Genomic DNA, 13,108 nt, shown 5'->3' on the forward strand with positions numbered 1-13,108 from the left:
TTCAGAGTTTTTCCATAAAAAAGTATATTTTCAACGTATTAACATTATAGGCGTTGTGCTACTAAAGAAAATCACAAAAACATGTTATCTAATTATTAGTTCTTAATATAATTATTTATGGTGACATTATAGTTATTAAGAACAAATGACGTATCTGTTTTGTTGCTTTTCTTATATTACTGCTATTATACACCTCAGTTGAATTTGTATTATTAGTTAGAAGTAGCACTTCCTGTAACATTACTTGATGTGTTTCCTAATGCAGATGAGTTTCTAGACGAACTGGTATTTACTTGAAAACTGTATGAACAATGGAATACGCGATGATCTCCATCTAATTATAGGTACTCTGATAAAGCAAGAAATGGAAACAGAATTAGAGCAGTTAGTTTATGGTCGATCTTAAAACTGCGTTTTATTACAACTGTGCGTAAAGAAGGTCATTACATAACGGAAAACTATGCGTAGTTACCTATTGACACTGAGGTTGTAGGTAAAAATTGTTATCCTTTGCTCATACTGTACGAACATTTTTGCGTACACTCATATGTTAAGATATACCGCTGTGTGTGTGACTTACAAGAGAAGAAGAAGTGTCTATCTTATTATATGAGACCTCAAAAAAGTAATATAGGAACATGTAAACCGTTTTAGGAATATTTTCAACCGTTCGCCTGCTATATATAGCCTTTCAAATAGTAAAATTCAATTGTTTATAACCGTCAATATCTCAAAAACGACAACATTTAGAAAAAAACTGATTAGAGCAAAATCTACCCAGGTTAATCAACAGAATCAAGAAATAGCATCAGTTACTAGGGTTGTCGAACAAAAATCCATTGTTGCCACTGATTTCATGTAGATGCGGCAACGCTGGAATCACGAGAATATTTTAGATGCTTCCGAGATACCGTCTTCTTCTTCTTCTTCTCCTGCTGCGTGTCCATTAATGAATGTTTGCGATCACATTTGTCCACTCTTCCTTATTAACGTATGGTACGCATTAGTTCTTGCATTGTCCTTAGTCCTGTCCACTGCCTAACGTTGCGGAGCCATGACATCTTTTTCCTGCCGATTCGTCTCTTTCTCTCAGTCTTCCCCTCAATTATCAATTGCAAGAATTGGTACCTCTCGTTGCGTATTACGTGGCCCAGGTATGGTGTATTTCGACGTTTAATGGTGTCTAACTGTTCCCGGTCTTTATTGATTATTCTCAAGACCTCATCGTTGGTTCTTCTTGCAGTCCATGGAATCCTCAGTATACGCCTATAGACTTACATCTCGAATGTTTCTAGCTTGTTCATAGTGCTCACCTTCTGTGTCCATCCCTCCATGCCATAAAGCAACACTGTCCAGACATAGCATTTGACAAATCTAATTCTTAAGCCAAGATCGAAATCAGTATTGGTGAGCACTTTTTTGAATTTCATGAACGCACTGCGGGCATTTTCCTGATTTTTGTGTCTGATTTCCAGTTTTCACACAGCCACGTTTCCTAGATATTTAAACTTATTTACTCGCTCTATTAGTTGATTCTCATATGTTAGGCTTGAGTTTTGAAATTCTTGTGGCTTTCGAGTAATTATCATGAATTTAGTCTTCTTGGTGTTGATATTCCATAGGTCCATGTTATCTGCAATTAGAACTGTGTCGTCCGCATAACAAATATTGTTGACCCATACACCATTCACCTAACGCCCACGTTGCGTTCTTCTAGGGTTTCCTGAAAGATGGTTTCAGAACATAAATTGAAGAGAAGTGTAGAGACACCCTGTCTGAGCCTTCTACAAATTGGTCTTGCTTCTGTGAGATCGTTACTAACTCTGACTTCAGCCATTTGGTTCCAGTATAGGCTTTGAATGCATCTGATGTCTTTTTGGTCTATGTCCAGTCTATTTAGGATTTGGATCAGTTTATGATGTTGGACTCTATCGAACGCCTTTTCATACTCCATGAAACACAACATTATGTCCTTTCTCTGATCGTCGCAGTTCTCAATCAGTACTTGAGTCGCAACTAATGCGTCTCTTGTTCCTAAGCCTCGTCTGAATCCAAATTGGTATAGCAGGCGAACGGTTGAAGATAGAGCAAAACGGTTTACATGTTCCTGTCTTACTTTTTTAAGATCCATCTTACGATGGTATTTTAAAATTTTTCAAAAAACTTAAAATTTGGAGTGTTTTTTGTACATTTTTTAAAATACAATTTAAATCTCAATTGTTTTGTATATACCTATTTAACGTCAATGACATGTTAAAACATTCTTCAATTTTTACTTTGCCGTTTACTGTATAAAGTGTATAAATATTTAATTAAGCAGGCTATACATGAAAGTTTTAAGTGATAAACAAATGTCATGCTGCATAAAATTTTTATTGCCTATATTGCATAGTAATGTGCACTTCAAACATTACCAAGATCATTATTAATAAGTCATCAGGTTTCACTTCTTCATAACGCTGATATAAGAATATGCAGCACGAACAATCTAAAAAGAAAATTATCTCAGTGATTAACCCAACTTGCTTAACTATAATTTTTAAAATTTTATGGTGATAAGTTAATTGAAATTATTATACAAGTTATACAACCGATAGTCCTGTTCCTGTTGTCATTACAGAAAAGGGACCAATATTAAATCCTAAAGGTTTTTGAGCCCTCATCATAATAAATAGTACGTAGTATTGACTTTTTGCATCAAGTAAGTACCAGTTAGTTTGAAACAATTCTCGTCCAATTGACTCGCTCTAAAAGTAAAACATTTATAATCTATACTGTTTTTGAGAATTTTCAAACCTCTATTATGACTTCGTTTGATACCCAAGTCATTATCAGAATCTGTGTTAATAAAGTTACAAAATAACCTAAGTAGAATACAGTTTGTGAAGAAGTTTCCTAAAAAATCATCATGGAAAATCGTCATTACATTTAGTTATATTGTAGTTTACAGCTGCTAAATTTACTGCCGCTGTTGATAAATCAATAGAACTGAGTATAAACTCCATTAAAAAAACATGTTTGGTTTTTTTGTTGAGCTTCTGAACGAATCTGCAACAAACCAAAAAGAAATACCAAAAAAATGCCTTAGTGGATCCAACTTACATAATTAAATACAAGTGTCTGTTAATTAACTTTTTTAAAGATTGTTTTTGATCAGAATTATTAGCGAAATCCATATTTTTGATTTCGAGTCGAAGGATATGAAGTTGACAAGTAACGTAAGTGAATAAAGTAGTGACAATCATTTGATTACACGAGTGACACATAATTCCCCACAAAGAGAAAAATGCGTTCAAAGAGTGGATTAAGACCAAATAGTCCAGTTTTTTGCCAGGAAAATAAAATGGGTACCAATAGTTCATTTCCAAAGTTGTGTTGTGACATTTGTTGTATTGAATTACATTATAGTTGCCTATGATACCTAAAATTTATCATCAGACTATTTAATAAAATGTGAAACATTTGACCTACCAGTTACAGAAAATGTACCAATTGCAAGTGCCGTAGTAAAAAACTGACATAACATAAATATCCTGCTACTTTTAATGTATCTGGAATAAATTAAATTTACTTCCTGATCTCCCAAATTCCAGATTTTTTCTTCCTCTCTAATAACATCATCCAACATGTTCAAAATTTTATTTTTACTAAAAGCGATCAATCTGCCTATCACTCTTGTTTCGGTGATAGTTATTCCCAAAATGCCTATAAAGTATTCCAAGTCACTCCTTACAATTACTAATCGTAGCAATTCCACTGTAATTAGTAGATAAATCAAATAAAACAGTGAGGGAGCTGCAAATTGGTAAAACTGGAAACATTTACGAAGCATCCAGTTTTGTTTAAGCGGCTTCTTCCATAATCCAGTAAAAATCAAACATATTTTCACTGTTTTTATGAACTGTTCGTTATCAATGCTAGACATGTTGGTAAATGATGTCAAAAATCTGGCCTATATTTTTGTAACTTGATTAGTAATTCTTTTCTAAGACCTAACCGTAAATTACTTTGGAAACTATAGCTGTGAAAATTTTCTGGATAATGATACCTTGATTTCAAGTATGTATATACTTTTTTGTTCTGAGATTGTAATTTATTACGAACTTTTTTACCTAAATCTGTCATATAAGAGTAAGAATTAAGGTTAATTAACATTAACAAGTTGAAGAATCAATGCCAAAAACTGGTATAGAGTGTTATATTTTACGCGGATTATTTTGATAAGTGATAAAAAAAAATTGTTGAAATTCAATAAGATTGAAAAAAAAAACTTCAAAAACTTGTTAAGAGAAAAAATTTGTAAGAAGCTCTGAAGAGGCAACTGGTGGTGTCTGTCTCCAAGTTTGTACTCCCCCCAGTAATTCAGACATTTGGACCGAAACCTTTAAAGAGGCTGGAAGGGCGTTGTTTGGTTAGCAAATTTTTGGAAACAGCTTACGTTTGAGCTATTTTCCAAAAAGAAGAAGTTCGGGGAGTTTGTCCTCTGATCAGGCAACTGATTGTTTGGAGCGATTTTCACTGATATTTGGGCACTGAATTGACAGCAGAGGAGGATCCGACACACAGGCAAAGAAAAGATCTACTAGAGGTGATCTGCACTGGTGATCGGAACTGTGGACTGTGGGTACTCATAAGGACTTTCAAGTTTTGCTTCTAGCAAATAGAATATTATTAGTTTTAAGTTCTGTAAATAAGATAAGGTAGAAGATTGTCTAGTTTATTTTGAATCGTAACGGTTTATAAAATTTCTGGGCATCCATTATTAAAATATGTCAAACGAACATTTGGATTTGAGTACTTCTGAAAATTTATCTGATGATCTAGGGGCAACCTTAGGGACCTCGCCTTTGGATACGGGGGCAAAATTAAATCGGGGTTCCTTAAGGGATAACAGAATTCACGATAGTAATGTGCTGGTGCCAACCCTTGATATTTTCACTAAAATTCCCCATATTTTCATTGAAGTTTTGCTGTAATTCTACTTCCTTATACTTTACAAATCCTTTTAGGGTCTATTTAAAATGCTATTATTACGTCTACTCAACATGGATTTGCTGATCTCAAAACGAACAGAATTTTGTCTTTCAATTTTTAGATTGTCACAACCTTCATCTTAGGAGGCTGTCTCCCTACGGAGGTTGGCGATCCAACTGACTATAATGGTTCGTGAAACCGCACCCCTGAAGATCTTTATAGATGTACGTCCGCACCATCGACGTATATCCTTTAGCCATGAGTTCTGCCGTCTGCCCACAGATCGTTTGCTCTCGATCTTCCCTTCGATAAGGAGCCGGAGGAACTCGTACCGCTCCCCCCTCATAACGTGCCCGATGTATTGGAGCTTTCGTTCTTTGATTGGTTGTCAGCAGTTCTTTACCTTTACCTATTCTCCTTAGCACTTCCTCGTTGGTTATCCTGTCTAACCAGGATATGCGCAGTATACGGCGATACAAGTACATCTCAAAGGCGTCAATGCGGTTCTCCATTGCTTGGCATAATGTCCAACTCTCGGAGCCATAGAGTAGCACTTGGAAGATATAACAGCGCAATATACGTATGCGGAGCTGTAGGTTTAGGTCTCTACTAGTGAGGAGGTTCTTCATGGAAATGAATGTCCTTCTGGCCTCTTCTATCCTTGATCTGATTTCCATTTTATGGTCACTGTTCTCGTTGACGAGGGCTCCAAGATATTTAACGGACGGCACTTGTTCCACAGCCTGGTTGTTAATCTGAAGGATCGCCTCTCTTGGTGCCTTGGAGACACGACCACCTTGGTCTTGGCAACGTTTATGTGTACCATACTGTGTGCTATGTTCAACGCTGAGGTCCATCATATTCTGGAGATGTGGGAGGCTGTCGGCGACCACGACCGTATCGTCGGCGAATCGAATATTATTAATGAGGGTGCCGTTGATTTTAACAACCGGCGAAATTCAACTGTTAAACCTATAAAATTTACTTAACTCTAACGGTCAATTTCTACGGACTCGATTTCTGAACTAGACAAGACATGGAATACAATGGAAATAAGAATTATAGAAGTTAGCAACCGTTTTTTAAAATCTGATACCACGAGACAGAAGAAGAAAGGATGGATGACCGACGAAATTAAAAATTTCATGGAAGATAGACAGAGAGTTAAATCGAATAATACTCAAGAATATTGGGCAATCCACAGGAAAATCTGAAAAAAGACCCGAGAAGCCAATAAATAGGTGGAAGTATAATTTATTGGACATCAGGTTTACTATAATTATTATAAATAACTTAACATGTTATTCTAGAAATCTGCATGGATCTGGAAATATTCTTAGATTTTTAATAAGCATTTTTCCAAATACTTTTTGTAATAATATAAGCGTAAAAATTAAAAGGTTAGGTTAATTATAGGCGCTATGGTTTAGCGCACACGTAAACATAGTGCCCTTTTCCTCCTTCACGCTAGCGCGCGCACGTCTCTGGTATAAATAGAAGAGCAACAGGCCCGGTTAATCATTATTCTTTCGACTGCCTAAGCATCAAGATGTACCGACTAGTACCACTTGTCTCTGTTTGCTCAGCACTACTTCCAATCCTCCCAGTCGAGGTCTGGTGCCTCGTTTTGCGAGCGCTAGATGGAAAGTCGCTATTAGCAACAGTGAGAAGCACGTCCTTTTTTGGTAACATCGTTAGAGGAGATCCTGTTTTAAGGAAAACTCTTCGAGGTGCGGTTAAGGACGAAAAGAAAGAGCTGACAGAGTGGCAAAATAGACCTGGCATGGCTTTGACCGTTACGCGTGAAAGTTCTGCCAGGCTGTTTGGTTCAAACTCTAAGAAAAAGGTGATAACTGTGGAAGGTCCGGAGATGCAGGAGTATCCAAAATTTGACGCGCCAAAGACGACCCGAAATAATCGGAAAATTAAGGTGAGTTTGACGAAAAGTTCCAGGTATGCTCCTTACAGGATTTGATTTGTAATATTGTAAATATATTGACTAATAAACAATGTTTTGTTAAATAAAGTGTTATATTAAAAACTCCACAAGTTGATGAGTTGATTGATTGACTAGACTGGGATAGAGTGGCACCTATATAAATTTGCATATATTTATTTTTTCATTAACACTTGCAGCTTTACTGTCTATCTTAAACTAATGTTAAAGTCGAATCGGACTGATAATTTATTTTTTATTTTGTAAATGAACCCATTAAAAAAATATTTATAATTATTTAACTAAACTAAAACTGTGTTGAAATACACACAACAGAAGTTCTTGTTGTGACGGACTTGTGTAAAGTTTGGTATCTTGTGTCTTTTCTGATTTATGTAAGAGTCCTAGAAACATTGAAACTTCTGAAAACTGTCCTTATTAGACTGATGTTTTGCATCCTTTAGAGGATTTCTCTAAACTCATTTTGTGAATTTATTAAGGCATTACTTTAAAAATGTTGACAAACTGGGCGTAAGAACTGCAGATATTCCCTCATTTCTTTGAGCTACTGAAACGTTATATATTTTCTGTGGAAAGCAATAGTGCCATACTTGAAAGGTAGTCAATAAAAGTTTTACACATGTTACTTGAGCCAACAATGAATTTCCACAAGATATCTCTTTAACTTTTTTAGAGATAGTCTATTAGTTAGTTATCGCACTCACTTTTAAAGCATGCATGTCCACAGTTAAGATGCTGCATACTGCTTTATGATAATATAAATATAAATATTTCCAGCATTTTCTCTTAGCCACATTAGTCAGATCGTTTTTTTTTTAAAGCTGTATCTATTATACTTTTCGAGATATGACCTTTGTTAGTGGAACACCTAGTACTTAGCAGAAAATCTCCGCACATAACAACCTTTCCGAAATTATTTTATTTATTTATTTACGGGACATGTCCATGAGCTAAGCTAAATACAGTGACAACAACAAACTAAACTATAAAAAAAAACAACAAAGCAATACAAAAGAAAACAAAGGAGGATAAAACTCTCTTGAAAGAGAGGTGATCCTAGTGAAGGCTATGTAACCAATGAACTACAGAAAAATTAATTTAATATTTGGACATTTATATGTAAATTCTTGATCTGTCTCTTAAACTGTACCAAAGTTCCGCAAGAAAAATCCAGCTCAGGTTTTCCGTTTGCCAGAGATAAAACTCTAGTTCTGTGGAACGGAACATGAAACAAATCGTTCAGTCGAGTGGTTTTGGATGGTACATGTAATGAAATATCTGAGACTAGTTCAGGACAATTAAGTAATGGCTTTATAATCTTATAAAGTAGGGTTAAATCATGCTCAATTCTCCTGTTTGACAATGCTTCAATCCTCAGAACTGACGAGTGAAATCTAAGTAGTGGTAGTCACAATTATTGGTAGGTAAGTCAACAAATTCAGCTCGGTTAACCTACCAGGTCGAAATCTCTCTCTCGGTCGAAAAAACGGACAATCCTTCGGTAGAGCCGAGGGCACCCCATCTGGACCGGGACCCTTGTTTGGATTCAAACGGCATAGGTGTTCGAAGATTTCAGAGATATTGACAATGACATGTCACTAAGGTGGACAGAATTCAAAGATGCGCCACAAGGCAGTCCTTTGCCCATCTCCTCACTGTGTCCCCGATAAGTCATAATGGGTGGTAGGTTGTTATTACCGCGCATGTTATTAACAAAATTCCAAAATTCTTTAACATTTGCACCCAAGGACATTCAGTACGATGAAATAAACTCTTCATGATGATGTTCAACTTTTTGAAACACTTTAGTAAAATATTCCAAGAAATCATCATCATTCCTGCAAATTAACCAACGCCTATTCAGGATAAAGCTAAGTAACACTTCTTTTGCAGGCCGTGTAATCCAGAAGACGACACTGGAATATCAGAGGAGAATTTGAAGTTTTCCTAGCAAATTATGATGCTCAGATACAATTTTCAGGTCTATAAGCATTAATCTAAATTTTGAATAGGAAAATAATAGAATAGGATAAAACAGGATTTTTTTTTCATTTACCCTTATCATCAATAATGTCTCCACCCAGAGGTGGTTGGAAAATAACGGCTGATATATACGGCGAGATACGTCGAGGATCAGCGCACACGTTAATATGGTGTTCTTCACCGTCGTCATGCTTGCGCACCTCTCTGGTATAAATAGAGGCGCCACAGGCTCATTTAATCATTATTCTTTCGACTGCCTAAGCATCAAGATGTACCGACTAGTACCACTTGTCTCTGTTTGCTCAGCACTACTTCCAATCCTCCCAGTCGAGGTCTGGTGCCTCGTTTTGCGAGCGCTAGATGGAAAGTCGCTATTAGCAACAGTGAGAAGCACGCCCTTTTTTGGTAACATTGTTAGAGGAGATCCTGTTTTAAGGAAAACTCTTCGAGGTGCGGTTAAGGACGAAAAGAAAGAGCTGACAGAGTGGCTAAATAGACCTGGCATGACTTTGACCGTTACGCGTGAAAGTTCTGCCAGGCTGTTTGGTTCAAACTCTAAGAAAAAGGTGATAACTGTGGAAGGTCCGGAGATGCAGGAGTATCCAAAATTTGACGCGCCAAGGACGACCCGAAATAATCGGAAAATGAAGGTGAGTTTGACGAAAAGTTCCAGGTATGCTCCTTGAACAGAATTTGATTTGTAATATTGTAAATATATTGACTAATAAACAATGTTTTGTTAAATAAAGTATTATATTAAAAACTCCACAAGTTGATGAGTTGATTGATTGACTAGACTTGGATAGAGTGGCATCTATATAAATTTGCATATATTTATTTTTTCATTAACACTTGCAGCTTTACTGTCTATCTTAAACTAATGTTAAAGTCGAATCGGACTGATAATTTATTTTTTATTTTGTAAATGAAACCATTAAAAAAATATTTATAATTATTTAACTAAACAACTGTGTTGAAATACACACAACAGAAGTTCTTGTTGTGACGGACTTGTGTAAAGTTTGGTATCTTGTGTCTTTTCTGATTTATGTAAGAGTCCTAGAAACATTGAAACTTCTGAAAACTGTCCTTATTAGACTGATGTTTTGCATCCTTTAGAGGATTTCTCTAAACTCATTTTGTGAATTTATTAAGGCATTACTTTAAAAATGTTGACAAACTGGGCGTAAGAACTGCAGATATTCCCTCATTTCTTTGAGCTACTGAAACGTTATATATTTTCTGTGGAAAGCAATAGTGCCATACTTGAAAGGTAGTCAATAAAAGTTTTACACATGTTACTTGAGCCAACAATGAATTTCCACAAGATATCTCTTTAACTTTTTTAGAGATAGTCTATTAGTTAGTTATCGCACTCACTTTTAAAGCATGCATGTCCACAGTTAAGATGCTGCATACTGCTTTATGATAATATAAATATAAATATTTCCAGCATTTTCTCTTAGCCACATTAGTCAGATCGTTTTTTTTTTTAAAGCTGTATCTATTATACTTTTCGAGATATGACCTTTGTTAGTGGAACACCTAGTACTTAGCAGAAAATCTCCGCACATAACAACCTTTCCGAAATTATTTTATTTATTTATTTACGGGACATGTCCATGAGCTAAGCTAAATACAGTGACAACAACAAACTAAACTATAAAAAAAAACAAAAAAGCAATACAAAAGAAAACAAAGGAGGATAAAACTCTCTTGAAAGAGAGGTGATCCTAGTGAAGGCTATGTAACCAATGAACTACAGAAAAATTAATTTAATATTTGGACATTTATATGTAAATTCTTGATCTGTCTCTTAAACTGTACCAAAGTTCCGCAAGAAAAATCCAGCTCAGGTTTTCCGTTTGCCAGAGATGAAACTCTAGTTCTGTGGAACGTAACATGGAACAATTCAAAGATGCGCCACCAGGCAGTGGAACAGTACAATCCGCGTACACGAAATTCAAAAAGGTCGGCAACTCTCTCTCGGCCTAGTTGTTCAGCTGATAACAGAGATACTTTTTTTTCATATATTGAAATTCTTGAATTTCTTTATCAAAATCATTTTATAATACTTGGGGACTTTAATATTGCTGGCTTAAATAAATATTACTTAAATAACTACACAGACAATAATGTGGAGATGTTGCTAAATTTTATTAATTTTTTTGATTGTCAACAAGTGAATCGAGTAGCGAATTTTAATAATCATATATTAGACATTGCCATAACTACACATCATTGTAATGTATGTGAGAGCTCTTATGGATTAGTGGAAGTAGACCACATCATCCACCTTTAAGGATAGAAGTTTTACTCAATAACAATAAGACTAAAGACAAACCTCTTGTACATTACGATGTCAGTCATTACAATTTTAGAAAAGCAGATTATTGTGCCATGTATCAGTTGTTTCAGAATACAGAATGGAACGATTTAGAAACCTGTAAAGATGTCAATTTGGCTGTTGACATTTTTTATGTAAAACTAAATAATATTTTTGATATATGCGTGCCCAAAAACAAGCCTTGTCCCAAAATATATCCTGTGTACTTCACCAAAAGCATTATCAAAAATATTAAATTAAAAGAAGTTAAAGTTAAGAATTAAAAGCATGAAAATATTTAATCCCGAAATTCGCCATGAGTATGCCCAACTACGCTCCCAAATTAAAAGGGATATTAGCGGAGCACATAAACAGTATCTGAATAAAATACAATCTGACATTAGCCAGGATTCACGGTCATTCTGGCAGTACATAAAAAGTAAAAAAGAGGCGCCTGATATACCAAATAAGATGTGCTTTGATAACGTTGAGTACACTGATGGAACATCTATAGCAAATGCATTTGCGGCATACTTTAGTTCAGTCTACACAAAAGAAAATTCAGATATACCAGAGAGCTCTCATATGCACGAGGCACCTGAAGTGCTATATATTAGCGATATCAACAATGAGGATGTCTGTGACGCTATAAAAAAACTTAAAATAAATAAGGCCACTGGACCAGATAACATACCATCTTATATATTTAAAGGAATGGTTGGTTTTCTTGCAGAACCGCTTAGAATTTTGTTTAATAAATGTCTTAAAACAAATAATTTTCCAGTAAAATGGAAGGAGACCAAAGTGTGTCCAATATTCAAAAAAGGAGAAACATCTGATGTGCAGAATTATAGGCCTATTTCCTTACTATCATGTCCTGCCAAGTTATTTGAGTCCATTATATGCAGATATGTTTGTAGTTTTATACACAACAGAATCAGTGTGTATCAACATGGATTTCTTGCCAAAAAATCTACAACTACAAATCTGTGTAATATTACCCAGTACATTGCTGAAAACTTAGATAACAAATACCAGGTCGATGTGATCTACACTGATTTTGCAAAAGCCTTTGATAAAGTGTCACATTCTATACTATTGAATAAATTGAAGAACGAATTTTGTTTTCATGAGAACTTAGTAAAATTTTTTCAATCATATTTAAGAAATAGGCAACAAAAGGTAGTATTAAAAGGATTTCAGTCAAAGTATTATTTGACCACTTTAGGTATTCCTCAAGGTTCGAACCTTGGGCCTTTGCTTTTTCTTATGTTTGTTAATGGTATAGTGAATGAGATTACAAATTGTGGAGTATTGATGTTTGCTGATGATTTGAAATTATACTCCAGGGTACGTGATGAAAGAGATTGTCAAATTCTTCAAGAAAACTTAACCAAAATACATAAATGGACCATTATTAATGAACTTAATATTAATGTTAGTAAGAGCTGTGTACTTCAGTTTTCTAGGAAAAAAAGTCTAACTAACTTCACCTACAAAATAGGCGGAACAGCACTGGCTCATGTTTCGGAGATCTTGGAGTAACTTTTGATTCACGGTTGACATTTAGGTCTCACATACACGAGATAACAAATAAATCTTTAAAAATGTATGGTTTTATAGTTAGGAACAGTAAATTATTTGTGAATACCAATTGTATCCGTATGTTATATGTTTCATATGTAAGACCAATATTGTAATATTGTTCAATTGTATGGAGTCCATATTATAACAATCATAAATACACCATAGAAAGCAAAATAGATTCTTAAGATATATATATTATAAGGAAACTGGTAGGTTTGAAATCCATATACCCAAAATTGATGTCATGAAAGCACATAATCTCAAACCTCTAGAAAATCGTA

The 13,108-nt window shown here is 35.0% G+C and overlaps 1 protein-coding gene and 1 long non-coding RNA gene across 2 annotated transcripts in view; one reads left to right on the forward strand and one right to left on the reverse strand.

The window, feature by feature from the left end:
- LOC145739058 (uncharacterized) overlaps positions 1-13,108 on the forward strand; it is a 239,962-nt gene that overhangs the window by 58,724 nt on the left and 168,130 nt on the right. The gene's annotated exons all lie outside the window — the stretch shown is intronic.
- Positions 2,390-3,176, reverse strand: LOC145738862 (odorant receptor 30a-like). Its single transcript, XM_081993982.1, has 4 exons — positions 3,103-3,176; positions 2,949-3,048; positions 2,797-2,895; positions 2,390-2,747 (listed from the first exon to the last, which is right to left on the reverse strand). The coding sequence occupies exons 1-4, from the start codon at positions 3,174-3,176 to the stop codon at positions 2,583-2,585; spliced, it is 438 nt and encodes a 145-aa protein (XP_081850108.1). The 3' UTR covers positions 2,390-2,582.

This window comes from Ips typographus, linkage group LG16 (assembly GCF_016097725.1).
Source record: "Ips typographus isolate SLU linkage group LG16, UJ_Ityp_2.0, whole genome shotgun sequence".
Classification (NCBI taxonomy): Eukaryota; Metazoa; Arthropoda; class Insecta; order Coleoptera; family Curculionidae; genus Ips; species Ips typographus.